The sequence below is a fragment of the Malaya genurostris genome, chromosome 2 (assembly GCF_030247185.1).
Source record: "Malaya genurostris strain Urasoe2022 chromosome 2, Malgen_1.1, whole genome shotgun sequence".
Classification (NCBI taxonomy): domain Eukaryota; kingdom Metazoa; phylum Arthropoda; class Insecta; order Diptera; family Culicidae; genus Malaya; species Malaya genurostris.
The window spans coordinates 236,589,655-236,611,677 of NC_080571.1; the positions used below are offsets into that span (position 1 = coordinate 236,589,655).

At 35.4% G+C, this 22,023-nt stretch overlaps 2 protein-coding genes across 8 annotated transcripts in view; one reads left to right on the forward strand and one right to left on the reverse strand.

Moving 5' to 3' along the window:
• Positions 1 to 13,477, reverse strand: part of LOC131428221 (protein phosphatase 1L) — a 77,653-nt gene extending 64,176 nt beyond the window's left edge. The window contains exon 1 of the mRNA XM_058591981.1: positions 12,987 to 13,477. Coding sequence (XP_058447964.1) covers positions 12,987 to 13,047 — 61 coding nt within the window. The 5' untranslated portion in view covers positions 13,048 to 13,477. The remainder of the gene's footprint in view (positions 1 to 12,986) is intronic.
• LOC131428220 (dedicator of cytokinesis protein 9) overlaps positions 1 to 22,023 on the forward strand; it is a 250,102-nt gene that overhangs the window by 35,799 nt on the left and 192,280 nt on the right. The gene's annotated exons all lie outside the window — the stretch shown is intronic.

Consider the following 22,023-nt stretch of genomic DNA (forward strand, 5'->3'; position numbering starts at 1 on the left):
GGAGAATAAATTATTGCTAAAAAAAATTGTTTAAAACTCATTGGTTTAAGCCACTTTGATAAACTGGTTGCACTGCATATATAAATACATAGATCTATGACAAACGTACCAAATAAAATGTACCTAATACACAAATTACCAACACAAGTAAACTTGGTTTACATTTGATCCTTAAATCGTTCGTCCGTTCATGAATTTCCTCACAATGAATTTCATGACAATATAAACTGATTATCTTAATGATTTTTTAATCATGACAAGGATTTCGGATTCATTTTCGTGTAGTGCCTCAAACTCTGAAACATGCTGATCCAGACTGCCTGATGATTGTACTAACTATGAAAATCATTCCAACTCGTAATTTTTACTTTCGAGAGCTGGATTTTCTTCACAATTCAGACCGACGTCATGAATCCATGAAAGCTTCCCGTTATTTGAATGCCAACTAAATATTAGAACAATATTCCTTCGATGTTGGAGAAAAGAAATTTTTGCTCTTATGCGTTAAAGAGTAGCTGCCTTTTGAAACAAAAATATTTTTACTGTATTTTATTTTTAAAATTCGCACATCGGAAAATCAGTAATTTTCAGAAATGTGGTTTTTAAGAAATCCCGGAATTGCTTTAGAAAACAATTTTGACCATTGGTTATCAGATCAGTCCCAGAGTGCAATGTTGAGAACCTGTGCTGATAATATGCATTGGTTCTTTTCTTGACTTCACTATCATCGTAATCTTCATCATTAGCATCATCATCATCATTATCATCTGGCGATATTGTTCGCTATGATTCGGTGAAGCAGTCGGCGTCAGGTGGCAATTATCTTTAGAGTTTGTTCGATTTTCTTGTTTTATATGTGCGATGATGGTTAGTTTTTTTTTCGCATTCTTTCTGAAAGTTTCAATGCTTGCCGACGAGCAAAAACTAATTTAACTCATTTTAATAGCCAATGAGAGCAATATGATGATAATCTCCGTTAGTGATTAAGTTCAACAAAAGATACTGAATTTCGATATTTCCGATTTCTTCAATCGAGGATTCCAACGCTATAATAGGACAATTCCAAATTCATCCATGAGCATTAATAGTTGATTAGATTCAAAACATGTATACATATAATTCATCGAGTCCATTCATGCTTCCAACGTTTAACAAAAAACCTGTTTTAATTCACTTAGTGGTGTTATCATGTTTTTCTCATATAACTCATGTTAATATTACTAAGGAATTATTCAAAAAACATATTTTTAAATATTCAATAAGAATAAAAAAGTTAGTTTGGGTAAATATGAACTTTTTTTCAATTTTTTACAGTTTTGACCCAAGGGTATACGAATTCTTCGTTTTTTGCATTTTCACTCTAAATGACGGTTTAAAATTTTAAACACATCTCATCATGTTGTTCCGGAACCGGAAGTGAAATCCGAACAAAAATCAAAAGCAGCCAATTTTTATAGACGTTGATCCTTTTATTTGAGTCTAAGTTTGTGAAACTCGATTCATTTTTTTTAGAAAATGAAGAGAGTTCCGTCTTTGAGTTTTCGACCACTGCTTCCGGTACTTCTAGAACCGGGAGCTAGGGATCGTTAGAGCTTAAACCAAATTTAGAAGAGATTATACGTTTTTTGCACTATCGCTCTATATGACATGTTGCATTTTCGTACATACTACTCTGTATTTCCGAAATGGAATGCAGAAAACATAATACTTTCCATGAAATCTAAGTTTGCGAAGATCGCATTCGGATGAAATTCGGTAGGGTTATTTGGGGTTGTATGACCTTTTATTTGAACCTTAGCTTATGAAAATTGGATGAGTGGTCTCTGAGAAAATCGAGTGCACTTTTTAGTTCATTTTGCACATTTTACCCCGTAACTCCGAAACCGGAAGTCGGATTCAGATGAAATTCAATGACAGGCTATGGTACTATAAGGCCTTGAATTCATGTTTTCGTTACAAATGGTATGATAAGCGTAATTTACCTGTTATTGAATGTAATCTAACTTCAAAAGTATTCACTTTTAAACTAAGCGCACATGGCTATTTTTTATTTTTTTCTTATTTTACATTTCGTCTTCGATTCATCAGTGCATAGATCACATGAAAGGACTTATGCTCTCATCACATGAAAGGACTTATGCTCTCATACCAAGTTTCGAAATTTTATCTAGAATCGTGTTCCGATCCCGAAGTTACAGTGTGATAGGTGCAAAGAACAAGAAAGCATACGTACTCACTTTTCTCGGAGATGGCTGAACCGATTTTCATAAAGGGCTTTAAATTTCATAGAAAATTCTTGAATTTTATTTGTATCAATTTCAGAGATACAGGGTGAATAGTGCAAAAGTTATCGTTTCAAAAGAGTTTCTTCATAAATGATCATGCAAAAAGGAGTTGATTCCTCAAACTGCTCAGTGTGAACTTAAACAGTTCAATTTGAACCGCTAAGCAGACGTAAAGTAAACGCTATTTGCGAAACATTTTTTTATATTGCATCGAAACGCAATGGTTTGCTCGATGTCCCGAAGGAAACGAATAGGCGACTGAGCTGGCCGACCATAGATTTTGGTTATTTGGGAATTTGGTTAAAAGTAGTTTTGTGCTATGGGCACATAACCGATTTAATTATTCTTTATGTTTCATCTACGACTCAATATAAAAAAGTGTTTCGCAAATATCGTTTACTTTACGTTTGCTTATCGGTTTAATTTGAACTGTTTAAGTTTGCACTAAGCAGTTCAGTTTGAACTGCTCTGCACTGACGAGTCGAAGACGAAACGTAAAGAATAGTGAAATCGATTATGTGCCCATAGCACAAAGACGGCTTTTGGCCAAACCCCTAAACAACCAAGATATTTTAGTTTACAAATATTGTTGGTTGATAACGGCAAAAAAAACTTCTTTAGACTATCCCGGTCCTAGTATTTCGGCTCCGAAAGTATCGGAAGTAATGATTGAATATTGTGAAATTGAACGGTCTTATGGCTAGGTTGCTCTAAAATTTTATCCGAACCCGACATCTGGGTCTGGAATCATAGGATTAAAGCTTGCTTCATTTAAATTGGAACAAACTTCTGCCCATATTGTGGCGCTCCTGGTGGACGAATTTGGAAGTTCTTGGCGCCCACGTGTCGGGAATTTTGTCAGCTTCACGAATGATTTTGGACATTCCGCAAATCGACTGTACATTGTAAACAATCAACATGAAAGCCGAAAGAAGGGAAAAAATTGTGCACAGTTATTTGTAAAATCCATTGTGGTCTGCATCTAGGCATAAATCAAATAAACATAGCTTTCCCAGTGTAATAGTAATGTAGTTGAGCAACCCGTGACACCAAAAGCACCGTCTGGTGGAGAATGGGTGCGTAAATGCTCCTAAAATGCATGCAAAAAGTTGCCTGCGCATTTAACACAACCACAGTAGCTAATGGAAAAAAGTACACCCGTTTGTCACCAGAGGTGCTGTACACCGTACAGTGAGAAATCTATGTTTATTTGATTTATGATCTAGGCTAGCTTAACAGATGAAATTGCCCAGAAATACCGTATGACGCGTTATCAAACGGTATAAGGAAACATTGATGACGATTCGGAAGCCTCAAGCCAGTCGTCGGAGTGGAACTGTCGACCGGAAACTGCGTGGTAAGATTTTGAAGACGATTAAGAGGAATCCTAATCTGTCGGACCGTGATTTGGCCAGAAAATTCGCTGCTGCCCATAGTACCGTGAGGAGAACTCGACTCCGGGAAGGAATCAAGTCGTATCGAGCTAGCAAACAGCCAAATCGGACCATAAAACAGAATAGTGTGTTCAAAATTCGTGCTCGGAAACCATATGACCAGGTGCTGACCAAGTTCGACGGGTGTCTTCTGGTGGACGATGAAACCTATGTCAACGCTGACAGGTCTCACGGGCCTTTATCGAATATTATTCGAATAGAATTTTTTTTATAGATTTGGTTGGTTGCCACTTTAGTTGAGAGACAGGGTTGATTTCATCGGAAAGGATGGCTCCTTATTTTACCTGATCATTTATTTCCGATTATATAAGTTTTATCCTTAACGTAATTCGCCCATTCGAGCCAGAAAAACTTTATGACCCTATGTGCGGGGTTGGGAATTAAACTTAGGTGGGCTGCGTGAAAGGTATCGACTTATCCATCACGCTATACCCGTTCCCAATTTTACCTGATCAATATTTTTTTGGAATTCTCATGCATAAACTGACAAAGATTAGAAAAGCGATTATGGATGCTTAAGAAACGAAGAGATGCTAGAATAAAATTGTCGCTATTCAGTTCAACAGTTGAGGCTATGGCATTTAAAAAAAAAATCATTAATTCTTCGAATGCAAAACGGAATAAGACTGTTGGCAGTTTTCCTGAAAGTGCAAAAAAAAGGTGGGTGGGTAATGTCAGAGACATAAGTGGATGTCGTAAATACGAAAACAACTGACATGTTCCTTAACACTTCCGAATATCAATTAGTTGATTAATTGTATGAATTATGCAAGCATTCCCCTTTGTCATATTTTTCGCAAAAACAAAGAAGGCTTCACTGGATCTCGATTACTGTGAATTTCACACAGCGAAAAATGCACAAATCTAATCAAACAGTTCTAAATTTGCACTAAACTGAGGATTTTTACTTTCGATTTGCGAAGAAGAAATCCTAATAGTTCTTTAGAAAAGTTTTAGAGCCATTAGAACGGCTGATTTTGTATGATGCTCTCCACCGTTGTCCCCTTTTCGTTGCTTTCTCACCAATACAAACGACTAGCAGCTGTGATGTAATCGCTTTTGTCGGAAGCGAAACTAGCTTTGCAAACGTCACACAATACATCTGCTGGTAGTGGCGATAGAATTCAAACTGACCCAATTTTTGTTAAGAGGTTTCTTTTTACGTGATTTCGTTTGCAGCTTTTTCATTAATGGGCGGTCCTAACGGCTATAAAAATAGCAGCATATAGAATTTTAAAGTCGATTATTTCATTTCGGATTTGCATTTCATTGAAAGAAACTATCAGGATGCTGTACGTGATTCATTCATGCCTTTCAGAAGGACCAAATTGTGAAGCTCACTATGATATTAAGCACTGTTCGGAACATTTTTCTCGAACGATTTGTTGTACAGCAGCAGATATTTTGTTCTCTTCCTCAGAACACGTTCTGATTGGCTGGTGTTGACATGGGTCAAATGAGACAGGTTTTTCATTAGTGTACTATTGAAATACTTCAATGCTTTTTTTATACACGCTTAAGTTGAAAAATTTCGATTCTATTGGTGGTTAGATTATATAAATCCTTTCACAGATCACTGTGCTAGGAGCTCTCAAAATACGTGAAAGGCAAACGCGCCTTATGAATTATCCTCTTTGATACTCGTTCATACCAAGCATTTCAGAAAAGTTTAATTTTGATTTATTTGAGATTATGTCACACAATTGAAAATTTTATCATAATATTGTGATCATATTTCCAATGGCATGTAGCAAAAATTATGTTGATTCGTTAGATACAACAAGAGATATTCACGATCAAAAACTTATCACTCTCTCAGAGGGTAAATTTTGAAAAGGCGCCCCATAGTAAAGTAAGTCGTATTCACGACAAAACTTTTAACTGTGCAACTCTTTCAATTCATCAAAATAATCTCAGGATATAACTATTAATTTGAGTTCAAAATTGTCGGTTTTGTTTTTCAAGTTTGAACTTTGTTACGTTCAAAATGTGAAAATCCGACTGTTTGATCTAAGCTCAAAAAAAAATCGCTGCAGCAAATGCCGTCACACGTCTTCGAATGGAGAAGATCCATAAACAGAGTCGGAGTACATCGTCCGTGGATCGTGTCGTCGCCTCTTCGGCGTGATTCCTACATAAACTTGTACCAGTTCTAGATATAGATAACAATTGGACTATAAACCACTTTCGTTTGTCGTCCGTCGTTGTCGCGCAGGGACACAGTTTCCGTGTGTTCTTTCTTATGCACGGTTTTTTTATTTGTCGTTGCACACGCTTCTCCTTTGTAGTCAATGAAACGTAGATGTTCGGCAGATTTTACCTTTTTGTTTCAGATTTCTCTGTTTTGATTTCGTTTTTTTTTTAATTTTATTTTTCGGGTTGAAGATCACGAGTTGGCCCCATTCGACCTAGCGCGTCGTCTTCTGCCGGCCGAAGTGCGGTTGCGGCAGTACATCGTTTTATTTTCTTTTCCTCCGGTTTTTGGCAGCCACGCCAAGGGTCGTAATTTGAAATTCAAGTGATTAACTCTTCTCGTACGAAACGGTACGACAACGACGCCGGTGTAGACATTTTAGGTTGAATCTCGGGACACCTTTGCGAAATGATCTTGCCTGAACAATTGTGCCACCACTCGACGGCAAGAACGTGAACTTTGCGAACTTGAGGCGTGATGGGCAGCTACCTTTGGGATGGCCCCTTTTCTTCACCGATGCAAGATATCGTAACGCCTCTCTCTCTCTCACGCGCGCGAGAGAGGAAAAACTTGCCAGACCGTGTTTATTAATTTAATTAACAAATTAATTTTCGACAACAAATTGGAGCGATAAATCTGCAGCTTGTTCTGCATAACAACGTCTCCGGGTTGGCAGCGACGGGGAAATTTAGTTGTACAGGGCGGAACGTTTGTAGATCACGTGTAGTCTGCGAACTGGGTTCCATATATCTCCCTAAGGTTGGTCGATGGGCGGGTTCGGAGGTGGTTTGAATGGGCATGCACAATACTTCACGCTTGAAGTGCAACGAACGATTTGCATATCAGACTGTGAACTGGGTGAGAAGAGCATTGAATTGGAGCTCGGATGCATTCTCGTGTGTCCGAGATGGCTATCAATGTATTCCACAGTTGGAGAGGGAAAGTAGTTGGTGTCGGGCCAACCTAATCGATTTATTGCATCTGATGCGTCTAAACGTTGGTGCGTGGGAGAAATTCAACATGTGCTTCATTTTATCTTATGGTTTGAAAAGATATACAGGAACACTGAACCAGCAAACGTAGAAAGAATAAAGATGAGAGATATTTAGTTGCTTTTTAATGAAATAAATAAATCATGACGTCGAGTAGGGTCACAGATCACAGTTTCTCCATCATATTCATTGTGAACTATCGGTTAGATTGAAATCTGTTTGGTAGTTTTTCCATGGTTGAATGCATTGATTCCAACTTTCGTATCGACGGTTTGAATGATAGGTTGAAATTTTAAACACACTTCATCCTCTAGTTCCGGAGCCGGAAGTTGTATCCGGATAAAACTTAATAGCAGTATATGGGACAATGATACTGTTCTCTCGAAGCAAGAAATATACCATACAAATTGGAATAGTTTCTAACCCAATTAGAAGAATCCTGTTTTTTTGCATCGTGGCTCTTGACGACGATTTTAAATTCTAATCACTCAATTGGGTCCAAACAAACTTCAGAAATTTCATACGGAACCGTAAGGTCTGAAAATCTGTTAAGTTATTTATGAGAAAAGTGTATCAGATCTTTTGTGCAGTCTTTGACCACTACTTCTGTAACCAGAGTCCGGGAATCGGTATCGTTGAAATTAGTTCGTGTGGTCAGCAACCAACATGGCCTATAAAATAGAATAGATTTAAATTTAATTTTTGGCATTTTCAACGGTTATTGACGAATTTCGCTCTAACTCGAACAAATGTTGGCAGCACCCTCTCAGATTTCAATGAAACTTGCTGCACATGAAGACTTTGTTACAAAAACCCACTTTGCATACTTTATTTTTTCAAAAAATTATCTAGACTTTCTTTTGAATAGTACCATTTTTTTTTCAAATGGCTATAGTCGAAAACTGATTCCTGATTCCTGACAGTCAAAAATTCAAGTTGGGCACTTTTAAAAAAATGGTATTTGAAATAAACATTTCCTTGTTCAAACTGATTTTTTTTAGTGTAATTTTATCGAAAACTAAACCAATGAAAGTTATAATCATCTCAGAATCCAGTGAAATTCAATTTGTATGTAGATTTCACAGGTTTCCTAACTGCTAGTTACCTGATACATGCAAAAAATATCAGTAACGAATTTGGTATACATTCATAACAAACTTTAATGCGAACTTTCAAATGAGCGAGTGGTCGTTGCTCAGAACTAAACAAGAAAATAACGAAGTAATAATGCAATATTTTGTATGTATTATGTCATTAAACATAAACTCTTCTCAACGGAATTCTTTATTAATAAAAAAAAGTTTCTATATTGAACAATATTTTCCCACAAACTGAGTTTCACTGAATTTTAAGATAATTGTGACATTCGTTGGTTTAGTATTCGATAAAATTACACTGAAAAAAATCAGTTTTGACGAGGGAAAGTTTTATTCAAATTACTTTTTTCCCTCAGAGTGGCCAACCTGAATTTTTGACTGTAGGTAGGGAACATAGTCAACTATCTTGTAACAAAATTTCATCCAAATCAAAAGTGTGTTCTTTATGCAAATCGAATTTAAATTTTCAAAATCGATTTTTTCAGTGTAGGAGCTGATTAGGATTTTTTCCAATATTTTTTTTGAAAAACTTGACTGATTTTGTAGAAACCACTAACACAACACTTTTTAGTAGGATTTGTCAGTTTTTAAGTACAGCCATTTGAAAAAAAGTGGTAAAAATAGTTTAGCCCTATTCAAAAGACAGTCAAGTTAATTTTTGGAAAAACAAAGTATGTAAAGTAGTGTTTTGTGACAAAGTCTTCATAAACAACAAGTTTAATTGAAATCTGAAAGGGTGCTGCCAGCTCTGAATACGAATATGTCCAAACTGTGTTTTAACAAGAGCACGAACATGTTTTTATATTCCTCTGGTTAAAACGAAGTGACTCAGTTCGCTTTCACATCTCATCCAAGTCAGTCGATAAAACAAAACCGGTTACGTTCGGGACGAAAGAAACCAAGTACAGTGTAGTGTGTAGTGAACAATAGAACGACCTCGAAATGAGTGAACCAAACGAACAAAAGCTACCGCCGACACGAAAGAATACAATTGTTTTTGACTTCAGGCAGTGCAAAATTCGACCTTCGATACGAGAACTTGAAGGCTTGCTTAAGGCGCAAATGCATCTTGACATTGAACGTGTGCATTTACTACAATGCAATAAGACGAATAATGTTGTTTACATCCAGTTTTATAAAGAATTGGATGCAATTCAATTCGCAAAAGACAATAACAATGTGCACTATGTGGAGCACGAGAACATTAAGTACAACATTCCAGTATATATGGAAGATAGTGCTATAGAAGTGCTTGTGCATGATCTTCCCTCAAGCGTCACCGATTCTTATATTAGCAAAACTATGTCCCATTACGGATAGATCCTCTCTATCGATAAAGAAAAGTGGAAGAACTTTTTTCCCGGTATTCTAAATGGCGTACGTTTATTACGCATGCGCTTGAAGAGGCCTATATATTCTTATGTGACTTTCGGTCAAGATGCAAGAATTCCGTGCAAATCACTTGTTACCTGTGACAATCAGATGGCCACATGTCAATATTGCCAGAAAGCTACGGTAAGCCATGTGATAAACTGGGCAAGGAGACAACTACACCAAAGGACAACGGTGCTTCCTTCACACCAATCCCAAGCAACTCCAGTACACCTGTGACAGCCACCAACAACAATGAAGCATCCCCTTCAACGAATCCATCATTATCCCCTATAGAACAAAGTACACCAGCTGCCAGTTAACAACTTACCAGTTAACAATTTACCCTCCAAACAGCCAGCAACTGCAGCCAATGTACAACAAGGTGCATCTACAGCAACTAGCAACGAAAAGAAGACGGAAATCGACAACAATACCATCGATGCGGCAATGGATGACGAGACGAACCACGAACGAAGTGCCCCTCAATCCTCGCCGGAGGGAAATGGAAGCTCCTCTCCCCCTAGAAAAAGGGTGACAACGAGATCCAACTCGAAGAAAAATTTATTTAAAAAATCGGCTCAATCGGCCACGTAAAGCTTGTACGCAAATAGGCCTGAATAAAAATATCTTTTAAATAAAAAACGAAGTGACAGCAATATTTCTTCATAACATAATTAGTTATCAAATAGTTATTTAAATTTCCAATCACCACACCTTTTTGTCATATTTCACTAATTATCATTTATAAGTTAACGTTACTTAATTCGAACATATCTTTAATCTTAGCTATGCTGGTGATGATGAGCTCACTTCGTCCGCGTCCCTTGTCTCCAATCTCTATTTACCGTTGAATTTTCGTGTTTTCTTGCAAGATTTTCATAGCAAGATTAGATCTACTCTCTATTAATTGAAGTTCACAGAAGTGTTCGCTCGTCATCACGCGCCAGTGATCACTTGCGTGTATTTAGGCGAGAGCATGTGGGAGCGATTCATGCGAAGAGAATTTGGTTCTCTCGCACCAGCTTCTTTCAACACAAGAACACACCCAAAGTCTGTCAAATGGACACTGACAAAAAGTGCGCTTTTTTGTATGGTGCCCACCGGATGCATCCGCAGTGTAGGAATGAAACTCACACTCTGCTGTATTACTCTAGTGAAATGCCATCACTGGATGTAAATAAAAGGTATTTAAATTCGTTAAAAAGTCTCCGAAACGTTGATCCAGATCCGTTTTTCTGTTCCGGTATCACAGTACGATGAAAAAAATTCAATTTCATGAGTATTTTTTCAAAATTGATGGCAAAACGAGGTGCAAATTTTTATAAAACGTACTGGTAAATTCATGTTGTTGGCAGACCTAGTTAGTAAGTGGATATATATATATATATATATATATATATATATATATATATATATATATATATATATATATATATATATATATATATATATATATATATATATATATATATATATAAAAGATCGGCTGAAAAGTTCGTATCGTTTCTATTAAAGGGCGCCACTAGAATTAAACCCATACCATTTTCAGTTAGTACCAACCTTCAAAAGATACGTGTATAAATTTGACAGCTGTCTGATTATTAGTTTGTGAGATATTGCATTTTGAGTGAAGCTACTTTTGTTATTGTAAAAAAAATGAAAAAAAAGAAATTTCGTGTGTTGATGAAACACTACTTTGTGATGAAAAAAAGTGCCGCCGATACCAAAAAATGGCTTGATGAGTGTTACTGGTCATATGAGCACCGAAGACGATGAACGCAGGGGACGTCCAAAAGAGGCTGTTACCGATGAAAACGTGAAAAAAATCCACAAAATGATTTTCAATGACCGTAAAGTGAAGTTTATCGAGATAGCTGACACCCTAAAGATATCAAAGGAACGTGTTGGACATATTATTCACGAATATTTGGATATGAGAAAGCTTTGTGCAAAATGGGTGCCGCGTGAGCTCACAATCGATGAAAAACAACAACGAAAAACCATGCTGAAATTGAACGAATTGGGCTTCGAATTGCTCCCTCATCCACCGTATTCTCCAGATTTGGCCCCCAGTGACTTTTTCCTGTTCTCAGCCCTCAAGAGAATGCTCGCTGGTAAAAAATTTAGAAGCATTGAAGAGGTAATCGCTGAAACTGAGGCCTATTTTTAGGCAAAGGACAAATCGTACTACAAAAATGGTATCGAAAAGTTGGAAGATCGCTATAATCGCTGTATCGCCTCTGATGGCAATTATGTTGAATAATAAAAACGAATTTTGGCAAAAAAATGTGTGTTTCTATTAAACGATACGAACTTTTCAGCCGAACTGTTATATACTTTGGTACTACTAGTAATTTTGAAACTACTGTCCCGCGTATGTCATTGACTGGACATGGATTTCGTTTTCATAGTTTGCAAGCGAAGCTGAGAGTGACAATAATTTCTTGTCATTTTCTTCTTTTTTTCAGTCAATGAAAATGACTTTTATTAGCCCTGTAGCCCTGGTAGTGAGTCATGTTTAACTGTTACAGTAACCGACAATTCCGTCAACTGATTGCCAATTTCTTCGTTTCATTTGAGGTATTGTGAGCATCCTTTCCGGTTCTCTTTGCTTCCGCATCGCCTCTTTGCAGCGTGTTTCGAGTACAATTATTTCCAGATAAGCGAAACTAAGAGTATCGATCATTGTTGACTTAGTATTTTCAAGATTTGTTTTATGAATGATCGAAAACACAATTATGCAACATTAGCTATATATTACGATGAAAGATGAATTTTATTACAAATTAGTAGTCATGATTTGGTACTCCCTGTGCACACCATGATTCCATTTCTTGTGCAACAGACATGGCAGGTTTAGAATAACTGGCTCAAGAGAACATCATTCAAAATCAGTTGATTTGCAACATATTTTCCAAATAGTGGATGAAAAAATTATGTGAAATCATAACTGGTCTGGTTCATTACCTTGATTGTTTTTAATTTATGTTCGGTTTCCTGCCAAAAAAGGTAGAAATAAATTAGATTCTTTCTTTGATTGCGAACAACTTTTTTTACAAAACATTTGTAGAAATTGTTCCATTTTTCTTAACAACACCGGCATTCAAGCATAACAGCATTTTATCGAATTTGTTATTTTACGAGGCTAGATTTATACCAGTATTTCGAACAAAAATAACATTCCGTTCAAATCTTCTTATTCTTTTCAGATCAAGATAACGGCATAATTTTAAAAAATATTACACAATTTCATTTACGAAAGACCTTGATAAAAATTTCCTAATCCAATGGTAATTTCCACCATTAACACATGAGCTCCCCCTGTTCGATCGTTAAAATTCGTTCCCTTTTTCTATTGTAAACAAAAGAATAATGCAAATAGATTTCAACCACACACATCTCCGATGGTCCACGTGACGACGCTATAGCAAACAAATCGCATATGTCAGCAACTCATTTTCACAAAGACGAATGTAAACAATTCACGTCAACCTGCAATCGGACACTAAGCGGACGCCGGTCGGTCATGATGTGGGTGTATCAAATTGCTCCGTTCGCCAGTCGGTCTCACGAAATTACACTTCACTTACGCAAATCATTCTTCACGCAGATTGCATGCAGCGCGAGCATATTGTGATGCTGACACAGCATTTTTCCGCGGATGGTGTTTGTATCCGTGTTAGTAAACTAAGCGGTCTTGAATCTTGAACACTTATTCAAACATCACACCTTTCCCGGTTTATCTTATAGGATCGGTTTAGCTTGTTCGTTTGTTTGTTTGTTTGTTTGTTTATTTGTTTGTTTGTTCGACACTACAGACGCACCTCCGAGAAAGATTCACTGCATACCAGCAACGCAATATGTAGTTGTTTCAAGATATTTCTGGCGAAAACTGTCCTCGGGATCCGCGTCATTACCACTCGGGGTGATCGTCACACTGTCACAGTACAATGTGTATCCGAGCTGCACTTTGAAGGTCACTTGCGCCGGATTACACAATTTTACGTTGGGCCTAGGTAAGCTTGAAGCCACTAGCGAGAATAATTTCCGCGCCACGTCGAGCTCGCGCTAGGTTCTAATGCACTACTAACTAGCTAAGTACACCGATGACGAGAGGCAGCAGAAATAAGACATACTAAAACAAAACATCTTCCGACGCTGTTGATTGGGATTGGTCAGTCGCGAGCGAGGCCAGTTCCTTGACACGAGGCGCGAAGAGAATTGGAGCGAATCCGACTGTGACGAGCAACCGCTGAGCTACCTACTAGCCAACCATTCTGAGAGCGCTACAGTCGCACAGTTCTGTACTGTTTGTATATACTATCACTACCGCGAGATGAGAGTGTTTTAACACGGTCCGAGATAAAGGCTTTAGGTTCACGAAAATTTGCACACAAAAAGTCTTCACTACAGTGGGGTTGGCATAGCGTGATAGTTAATGCGATCATCTTACCCGGGACATTACCTAGGTTCGATTCTCAATCCTTGGGCACAATCGGTCAGCGATGAAGATGAGTAGTTCATTCGTGAATCGTTCATAAAAATTAGCTCTTCTGAGAACATGAACGATCAGTGATCCTATTCTAACGAACGACAGCTCTCAACTATTTTAAAAAATAATTGATTGAGCAATTGGTAGACAAATGAAGACCATTTAGATGGTTGAATTGAAGTATGTAGTTATAAACAGTTTTCGAGATCTAACCTGTTTCCTAACCGAGAGTTACCAGGTGTTGAAATTAATTCGCAGTATTTTACAGAAGATGGCGTTATTAATAGTCGCACATACAAAAGTATATGTTCTCGGGAAAACCACTGACACAGCGCATCTTTACCAGTATATGACATCTTGTTATTGTGTTCGTTTCATTTATTGTGCAGATTCGATGTTTGTGCCTGCAAAATTGTTTTTAGGGGAAGTCTGTCTGTATTACTTTAACATGAAGAAAAACGCCGCGGAAAGTTGTCGTATTTTACTAGAAGTACAAAAGCCCGCGACCGCAAAACAACTATAAGGTGAATTTAATTGGATAAAATTTGGTTCAACTAATCGATTGTTGTTTTTTCTAAACTGTCATGTATAATTCATCATGGTGGCAGCTTAGCAATGACATCCAGCAACGACACAGGGTCTAAACGATGAAAAAATCATAATTTTTGCGAATTTTTCCCAGAATTATCGTGCAACAAAATAAATTCAAATGTTTTGCATGATAAAAAGCATCATTCGAACAACATTTTGTAATTTTTTCGTGGAAAAATATTGAGAAATAAGTCGGTGAAGAGGTATTTTCGAGAACGCTTCATAAAAATCATGATTTGAGGTGTCCACTGTATCTCAGCGCAGACTATTCAGAAGTGAACGAATCAAAGCAGCATAGTTAGAGTAGAAGTTTTTCTAGACCCCAACGTTTCTGTTTGATTTATTTTAATTTTTTCAATTTGTGGTGGTTGTTCAAAGTGAATACTACGATTTTTCACGAAAAAATCCGCCATTCTATAGCTGTTAAACCTCCCCAAAGTAACAAACAACGAAAAGGAAAACTTTGGGGTCTGGTTTTTTATATATAGAAAGTGTGTGCAAAATTTGAAAAAAATTGGTGCAGTAGTTTTTGAACGACGATGGACACGGACTTTCAAAACCTGCTTTCGAGAAAAACGCGTTTAATGTAGTGTCTAAAATTTTCCAAACATCATATTTTTTCTTTTATAATTTATTATAATGAAACATTTCAAGAATGTGCTTTCATTTTTTCGTGAATACAAAGGTAAAAAAAAAAGAATTATAACTGATAAAAATTAGATTTTTGTGATTTATCGTCATTTTGATATAAATCAGCAACGTTGCATCGAGACTAGGGTAAGGGCTCCCTATTTCATCTCATTTGTAAGGACGTTACCTTAAAAACCTGATTTAGCCATCAAAATCACTACGATTTTTTTCATATTTCTGTTTGATTCGTCTTGCTCCACATTGGGAATTGATTCACATTCCTTGGAAATTAAAATAAGATTTCAAAATTCTGTTAAAAACACTTCTGATATAATCAATACTGTGTTCCTAATTTCATCTTAAAGGTTTTGTATTCATCCTATCGTTGGTCCTTTATTCATCCCATAAATTAGCAATGGCGACAGCAATCAAAACCAAAATATTGCACTATTACACTCTCAGGTACAAAATGTCTGAATTTTCCTTAAAAAGGGCCTAATGCCAACTATGACACAACACACAGTTTGGAATCATTTGAACGTTTAAAATTTTTTGGATCGTTTTTATTACCTTTCGTTTCAAATTTAAAATTTTACTCTGCAGTTAATTTGGAGAACTTAAAAAAAAAACAAATAAAGAATTGTTACTATTTAGGCATTAGCGCTTCTAAAAACAAAATGTAGAACCAGAGATGCCATTCATACAGATTTATCTGTATTGTATAGATTTTTGCGTTCGCGTTCGTTAAATCAGATTACAGATATTCTAAATTTAATACATATTTGTAAAAAGGGCCTAATGCCAACTATGACACAACACACAGTTTGGAATCATTTGAACGTTTAAAATTTTTTGGATCGTTTTTATTACCTTTCGTTTCAAATTTAAAATTTTACTCTGCAGTTAATTTGGAGAACTTAAAAAAAAACAAATAAAGAATTGTTACTATTTAGGCATTAGCGCTTCTAAAAACAAAATGTAGAACCAGAGATGCCATTCATACAGATTTATCTGTATTGTATAGATTTTTGCGTTCGCGTTCGTTAAATCAGATTACAGATATTCTAAATTTAATACATATTTGTAAAGGTTCATAAAAAGTGAGAAGTAAAACGTTAGACTTTTCTCTCTGAGTATCTATTAGTATTTGATTTCAATACTTCTTTAAAAGTTTTTTAATCAACGGACAAATCACATGTTAAAATGGAAATCTTTTGTGTAAATGTTTGATGATGAACACTGATAAACATTTATATTAAAATTTAAAACCGATTTGAATTTGATTTGAATTTGAATTTGATTCATTTTATTAGTGAAAACAGATAGAGCAGATACATGTTTTCTATGAAAATATCTGGCATCTCTGTGCACAGCCGATGAAACACACACATTCTACAGAGTTATGGTGACGTATAGCGGAAAGGAACCAGTGCTACTAGATTTGCCACAATGGTTATTTGATTAGTATTCAACACGCTCTATTTGGTAATATTAGAATCCGAAACAGTTTTATTTATGATATAATTAAACTAATGTCACGGATACCAAAAAATACTTGTTGATGATAATATAAAGAAGAAAAAATATTTTTTTTTTGATTTAACATTATGAGAAAACTTGGCAACAGTGCGATACGAAATGAGATGAAAACAAAGCGCAATCAAGTGAATTATGTGCAAATTTTCATCTCATATTTTTTATAGCTTTTATTGCTTATCAGGTAATTTGAGAAGTCTTTAATCGTTGAATAAACAAGTGGAAAGTGAACATTACTAACTATGAAGTCATCCAACATTAAATAGTGGTGTAATTATGTGAAATAGTGATCATATTTCGAGACGAATCGATTAGTAAATAATCAGAAACATGATGAATTGTAAAACTTCAGACGAAAGTGGTTCCTAAATCAAAAAGTAAGTTTATTTTAAATGAAAAAAGCGATCGTTGAAGGTTTTTTAACTATTTTTTTTTCAATTGGAAAGTGTGGCAAAACCTAGAATAAATGTTTTAAAACGTTCCACCGTTTTGTTCAGGTACGTTTAAAGATATGATTAATGTTCAGTTATGAGGTGAAGGAATGAGATGGAAATTGGAGCTGAGATGAAATAGGGAGCCCTAACCATAGTACAAGCGTTCTGAAAGTAAAACATAACAGTCAATCGTATTTTCTCCTTTTTTTGTATTCTTAATCTAAAAAGTAATAAATCCTATAGCTCACAACAAATGTGTCATAGATATACTTCGAAGCACACATTGACACGAAAGTAGTTTTGTGAGAAATTTGAATTAACAATGTTTAATTGTTTAATTCTCGCCGTAGGTATTTTATTTTTGGTTCTTGCTAAGTAGCTAGACCATGAAAAAGGTTTTATGGAAGCTTCAAAACGACCCAAAAACTATTATATTATTTGTAAAAAGAGAAATTCATTATATCTATCATGACACCAAACTGAAACTTTGAGATCTAAAATTTCAAAAATAATATTTGTTTGAACCGACTCTGGAACAAAGAAAAATTTTGAGATTTCCGGACCGAACTTTTTTTTATTCCAAATGTCTTAGAATTTTTAATTTCGGGATCTAAAATTAACAAAAAATCCTAAATCGAGATCGACAATTTCCAAAAAAAAATTTTTTTTAAACCCTAGAATCGGGTTTCTTTAAAAATTTGTTTTTTTTAATTTTCGATCTCAAAAATGCCAAATTTTAAAGAATTGCATGAAACATCGACATCTACTGTCATCTCGAAAATAATACTAAAAAATCGACAATGTAACTTAAAATTTCCGAAATCGAAATATTTTTTAAGGCAAATGTCTTAGAATTGTCTTAAACTTGGAGATCTATTATTATCTCGAAAGAAAATGTTCGGAAACAATCAACTCTGAAATAGAAAATATGTTTTTTTGATTCAAAATGTCTTAGAATTGCATGAAATGTGGAGATCTAGCGTTAACACGACGTTTTTTTGTTAAGATCGAATCATGATTGTTTAAGATCGTGATTTTCAAAGATCGAAAATTTTAAAACTTTTATCCGATTTAGCTCAAATAAATCTCAAATCAATGTCGGCGGTTTGTAGTGCGGTGTGTAAAAAGCAAAGCCCTTACATTCCTTTAGCGGAATTTGACCTTCTGTTTCAACAGACTTTGCAGCCGATTCAGAGTGTACAGAACCATTGCATGGCTGGTGCTACGATTCTACTGACACTACGAATCCTTCCAAGGTCGGGGCTCGAACATACGACAACTGGTTTGTAAGACCAGCGCCCTATGCATTGAACCGACAACCCGGGACTATGTGTGTCTGTTGAATTGTTGTTGTTGAAACTTTGCAAAAAAAAAACGCTACACATTATTTTCACCACCTGATGACAAGATTCAATTCTCTATAATGGAAATAAAATCAGTCTCAACCAGCTTGTATAAGGTCTCAAATACAATTTTACTTAGAATTAAGAAATTGTAGAGTAAATGAAAATTCAATGACACTCAAAAATATTTCATGTAAAATCAGTTTATGCTGAATGTAACTCGAACTGTTAATGGAATGTAAAATGAGAGAACCAATTCGAAATACCATTGAATTCCACTAATTTTACATACGTCAATACACGATGTATAAAAGACGTAATAATACAGATACGTATTTCGGATGTTACACACTGAAAAATTTTTACATCTTATTAGATGCACATAAATGGAGCGTCACAGTTCACGCAAATTTACGTGGAAGAACATTTAATATTGTGTCTAAAACACCATGACATGAAATTCATTGAAATAAAAAAAATGAATTTTGTAGCAACCCACCGCGACTTGAACCGAGAATCATTGGATCGCAAGTTCGTCTGATAATCGAGCCACAGAAGCATACATCTGCTTGGCCGGTAAAAGGTGCATTTAAATTCATACAGTCGCACCTGATAGTAGCACGCAAGTTACAGTCGAAACCAGTAAAATTCAAGCTCATCTAACATTAAGTCATTACAAATAAAATTTTCCGTCATTTGACAAATTAGGTCTTTATGAATTACATCGAATAAGGGTGATTTACACCTGTAAAATTCAAATTTTTTTAGAGTGTAATTACAGACTTCTAAACAGTATCACTGAAGAAGGATATAATTCACATCAGAAATACCTATCTGTATAATTACGTCTGTTATACTTCGTGTATTGACGTATGCAAAAATTAATGGAGTTCAAAGGTACTTCGAATTAGTTCTCTCATCAGCTTATGGGTCTTTTTTTTTATTTAGCTTATGGTTAAGTAATTTTATAATTTTATAAGTGCATAAATATTTTTCATCATGTAAATTTCAAGTATTTTTTCTCAAAAGTAAAGACAAAATAAGTCTTGCAAGATTGATTAAAAATAGTTTTATTCAATTTGTCAGGAGTTGTAACTTTATTCTACCTTTTTGTCAAATTTATGATTTTTGGTAGAAATAAAATCTCTTCATACTCTTGCTCCATTCGGTGCAATTATAACACGTCGATCTAAAAGTCTGATAAAGGGACAACACATTTCTTTCGAATTTCGATTTTTTTCATCAATGTATTCTTCTTGAAGAGCAATGAAATTGTTCCAACATTTCTAAACTGATTGCAAAACACGATTTCTCCTTAGCCTCAGGAAAAGTTTCAATCTCAAGCATAATCTCATCATTCGTATCAAATCTCTTTTTTAAATCAGAGAGTAGAAAAAACCTGCTAGGGGCTTAATCTGTCGAATATGGTGGATGCGGTAGCAGTTCGGATTTCAATTCATAGAATTTAGCCATCGTAGCGATCGGCTTGTGACAGAGGGTTTTAATTCTGATGAAAAATCACTTTTTCCTTCTTCATCCCAAGCCTATTTATTTCACTTTCAACTTTTCAACGATCCAATAATGCTGTGTTATATTCACTATTGACCAGGGCCGGTGAAACATGTTATGCCCAGGTGGGTAACTTTTCGTACCGGGGGAAAGACCCACTATTTTGAATTATTGAAATGATATTTATCCCTTGAAAGTGTAAGGTCGGTTTTTATAATGTTTTGTTTCGATATAACTTTACATGAAATACGTAAATTTGTTTCGAAACAAAATTGCGTATTTAAGGTAAAATGTAGCGGAATGCGCGAATCGCGTTTTTGTTCAATTATTCAAAAACTAGACCGATTTTCGAAAAACCAAAAACACTTAAATTTTCGAAATCAAATTTATCACAACTAAGCATTCTTAGAATTTTGGAATTTTGCTTTGCCGAGCCGTAACTGGTTTTTGAAATGTATAAACGGTTACTGTTCCGTTCCCCGGGATGATTTTGATACTGAAAAGTAGTGTTTGTAGCAGAATTTCACAAAGAATCTGAAAATGCAACTCAAAATAATAAAATTTTATCCAAAACGACCGAAATTTGAAAAAGTATACATAAACTTTTCCGCATTTTTTTATTGCTTGCTATTGCTTTATTACTTGTATTGAGGTGGTGTAAGAAATGCACGGTGGACTCGGTGGCATTATATCATGAGCAAAAATTACACATCAAATAATGACGCGAATTTATGCAGCATTGGGTTTTGTGTTGAAATGAAAACGTTTATTTTCTAAGTAACTGTCATTTATAATGCTAAAAATGTCCAACTCTGTTGAGCTCAATGCATTGATGTTGCTGAAGCAATAATGCTTGGCTGTGTAATATCATATAATCGGTATTATTTTAGATTGTAGCAATTTTGATAGCAAAACTAAAACTTCAACCTTGACAGGCTACTGAACTAAATAAATACAAGTCAAGTATTATCGTTCATAACTTTTATATAACCTGTGATACAAACAATGTGGCCTGGTGAACTACTGGCAAAAATATCGAAAATACTTGAATGTTCTCTTGTCTTCAAACGTTATTTTGTCAATACATATACATATAACGTCATGTTAGTCATTCATAATTACTCATGATTTATAGCTCTAGTGTAAGAGTAATCACTAACAATAACGATTGAATTAGCATATATTCAAAGTGTGAAGGATTCAAAAATCGATTACGTCCAGTCTTTTCTACAAGCCAACATAACGAGAGGTAAGCCCACTGCGCTCAATCACTGAAAAAAGTTCTGGTTTCCATGTGTCGGTTTTCCTTGTTATGCTTTGTGCGACGTTCATTCAACTGAAGCGGATAAAATTTTGCGCGCATTTTACGACGCTACATTTCACCTTAAAGACATAAAACTATTGTGGGGTAGTTTGAACTGTTGACGTAGGGCTACTCAGCTAGTTTCAAAATCATTGCCAATATTTGTTTTGAATACAAAGGCAGCAGTATTTTCTATTCCGTATAACCTTATTTGTGTCTGTGAATTTTTCTAAATTATTCTTTGAGAATTTGAGTTTAGTTTTCTTGATGATGAAAGGTGCTGAACTCCATGATCGAGATCATCCTGCATTTCCTTGAATACGAAGAAACAGCCGATTTTCGATAAAAATGTGTCTCGCGAAAGTTTAACGGCGCACAAAACAAATCCACAAACAGTCCAACCGCTGATGTCCATAACACATTGTTCTAAAAGTACCGAGACTGACCCAGAGATGACGTTTGTAATGTCAAACTAACCTCATTTTTCGAAAGTACCAACCTTCTGGGGACATATGTCAAATTTCTCGTCAATCGCTCAACAAACACTAAACCTACTGACATATAAGTGACGTTACTTATTAATTTTTGGAAACAAAAATGGAGATTATGAACTCCGTGTGTTGATAAAACATTGCTTTTTAAAAGGAGAAACCCACGCAAGGCCAGCATCGGTTTAAGAAATATTACCCGGATCCGTTTAAAACGAAGATTTTTGGTATTCTGATTTTAAACGTGGCCAAATGAAGCATTCTTCATGAAAAAATACAGCAAGTTTTGAACATCATGATA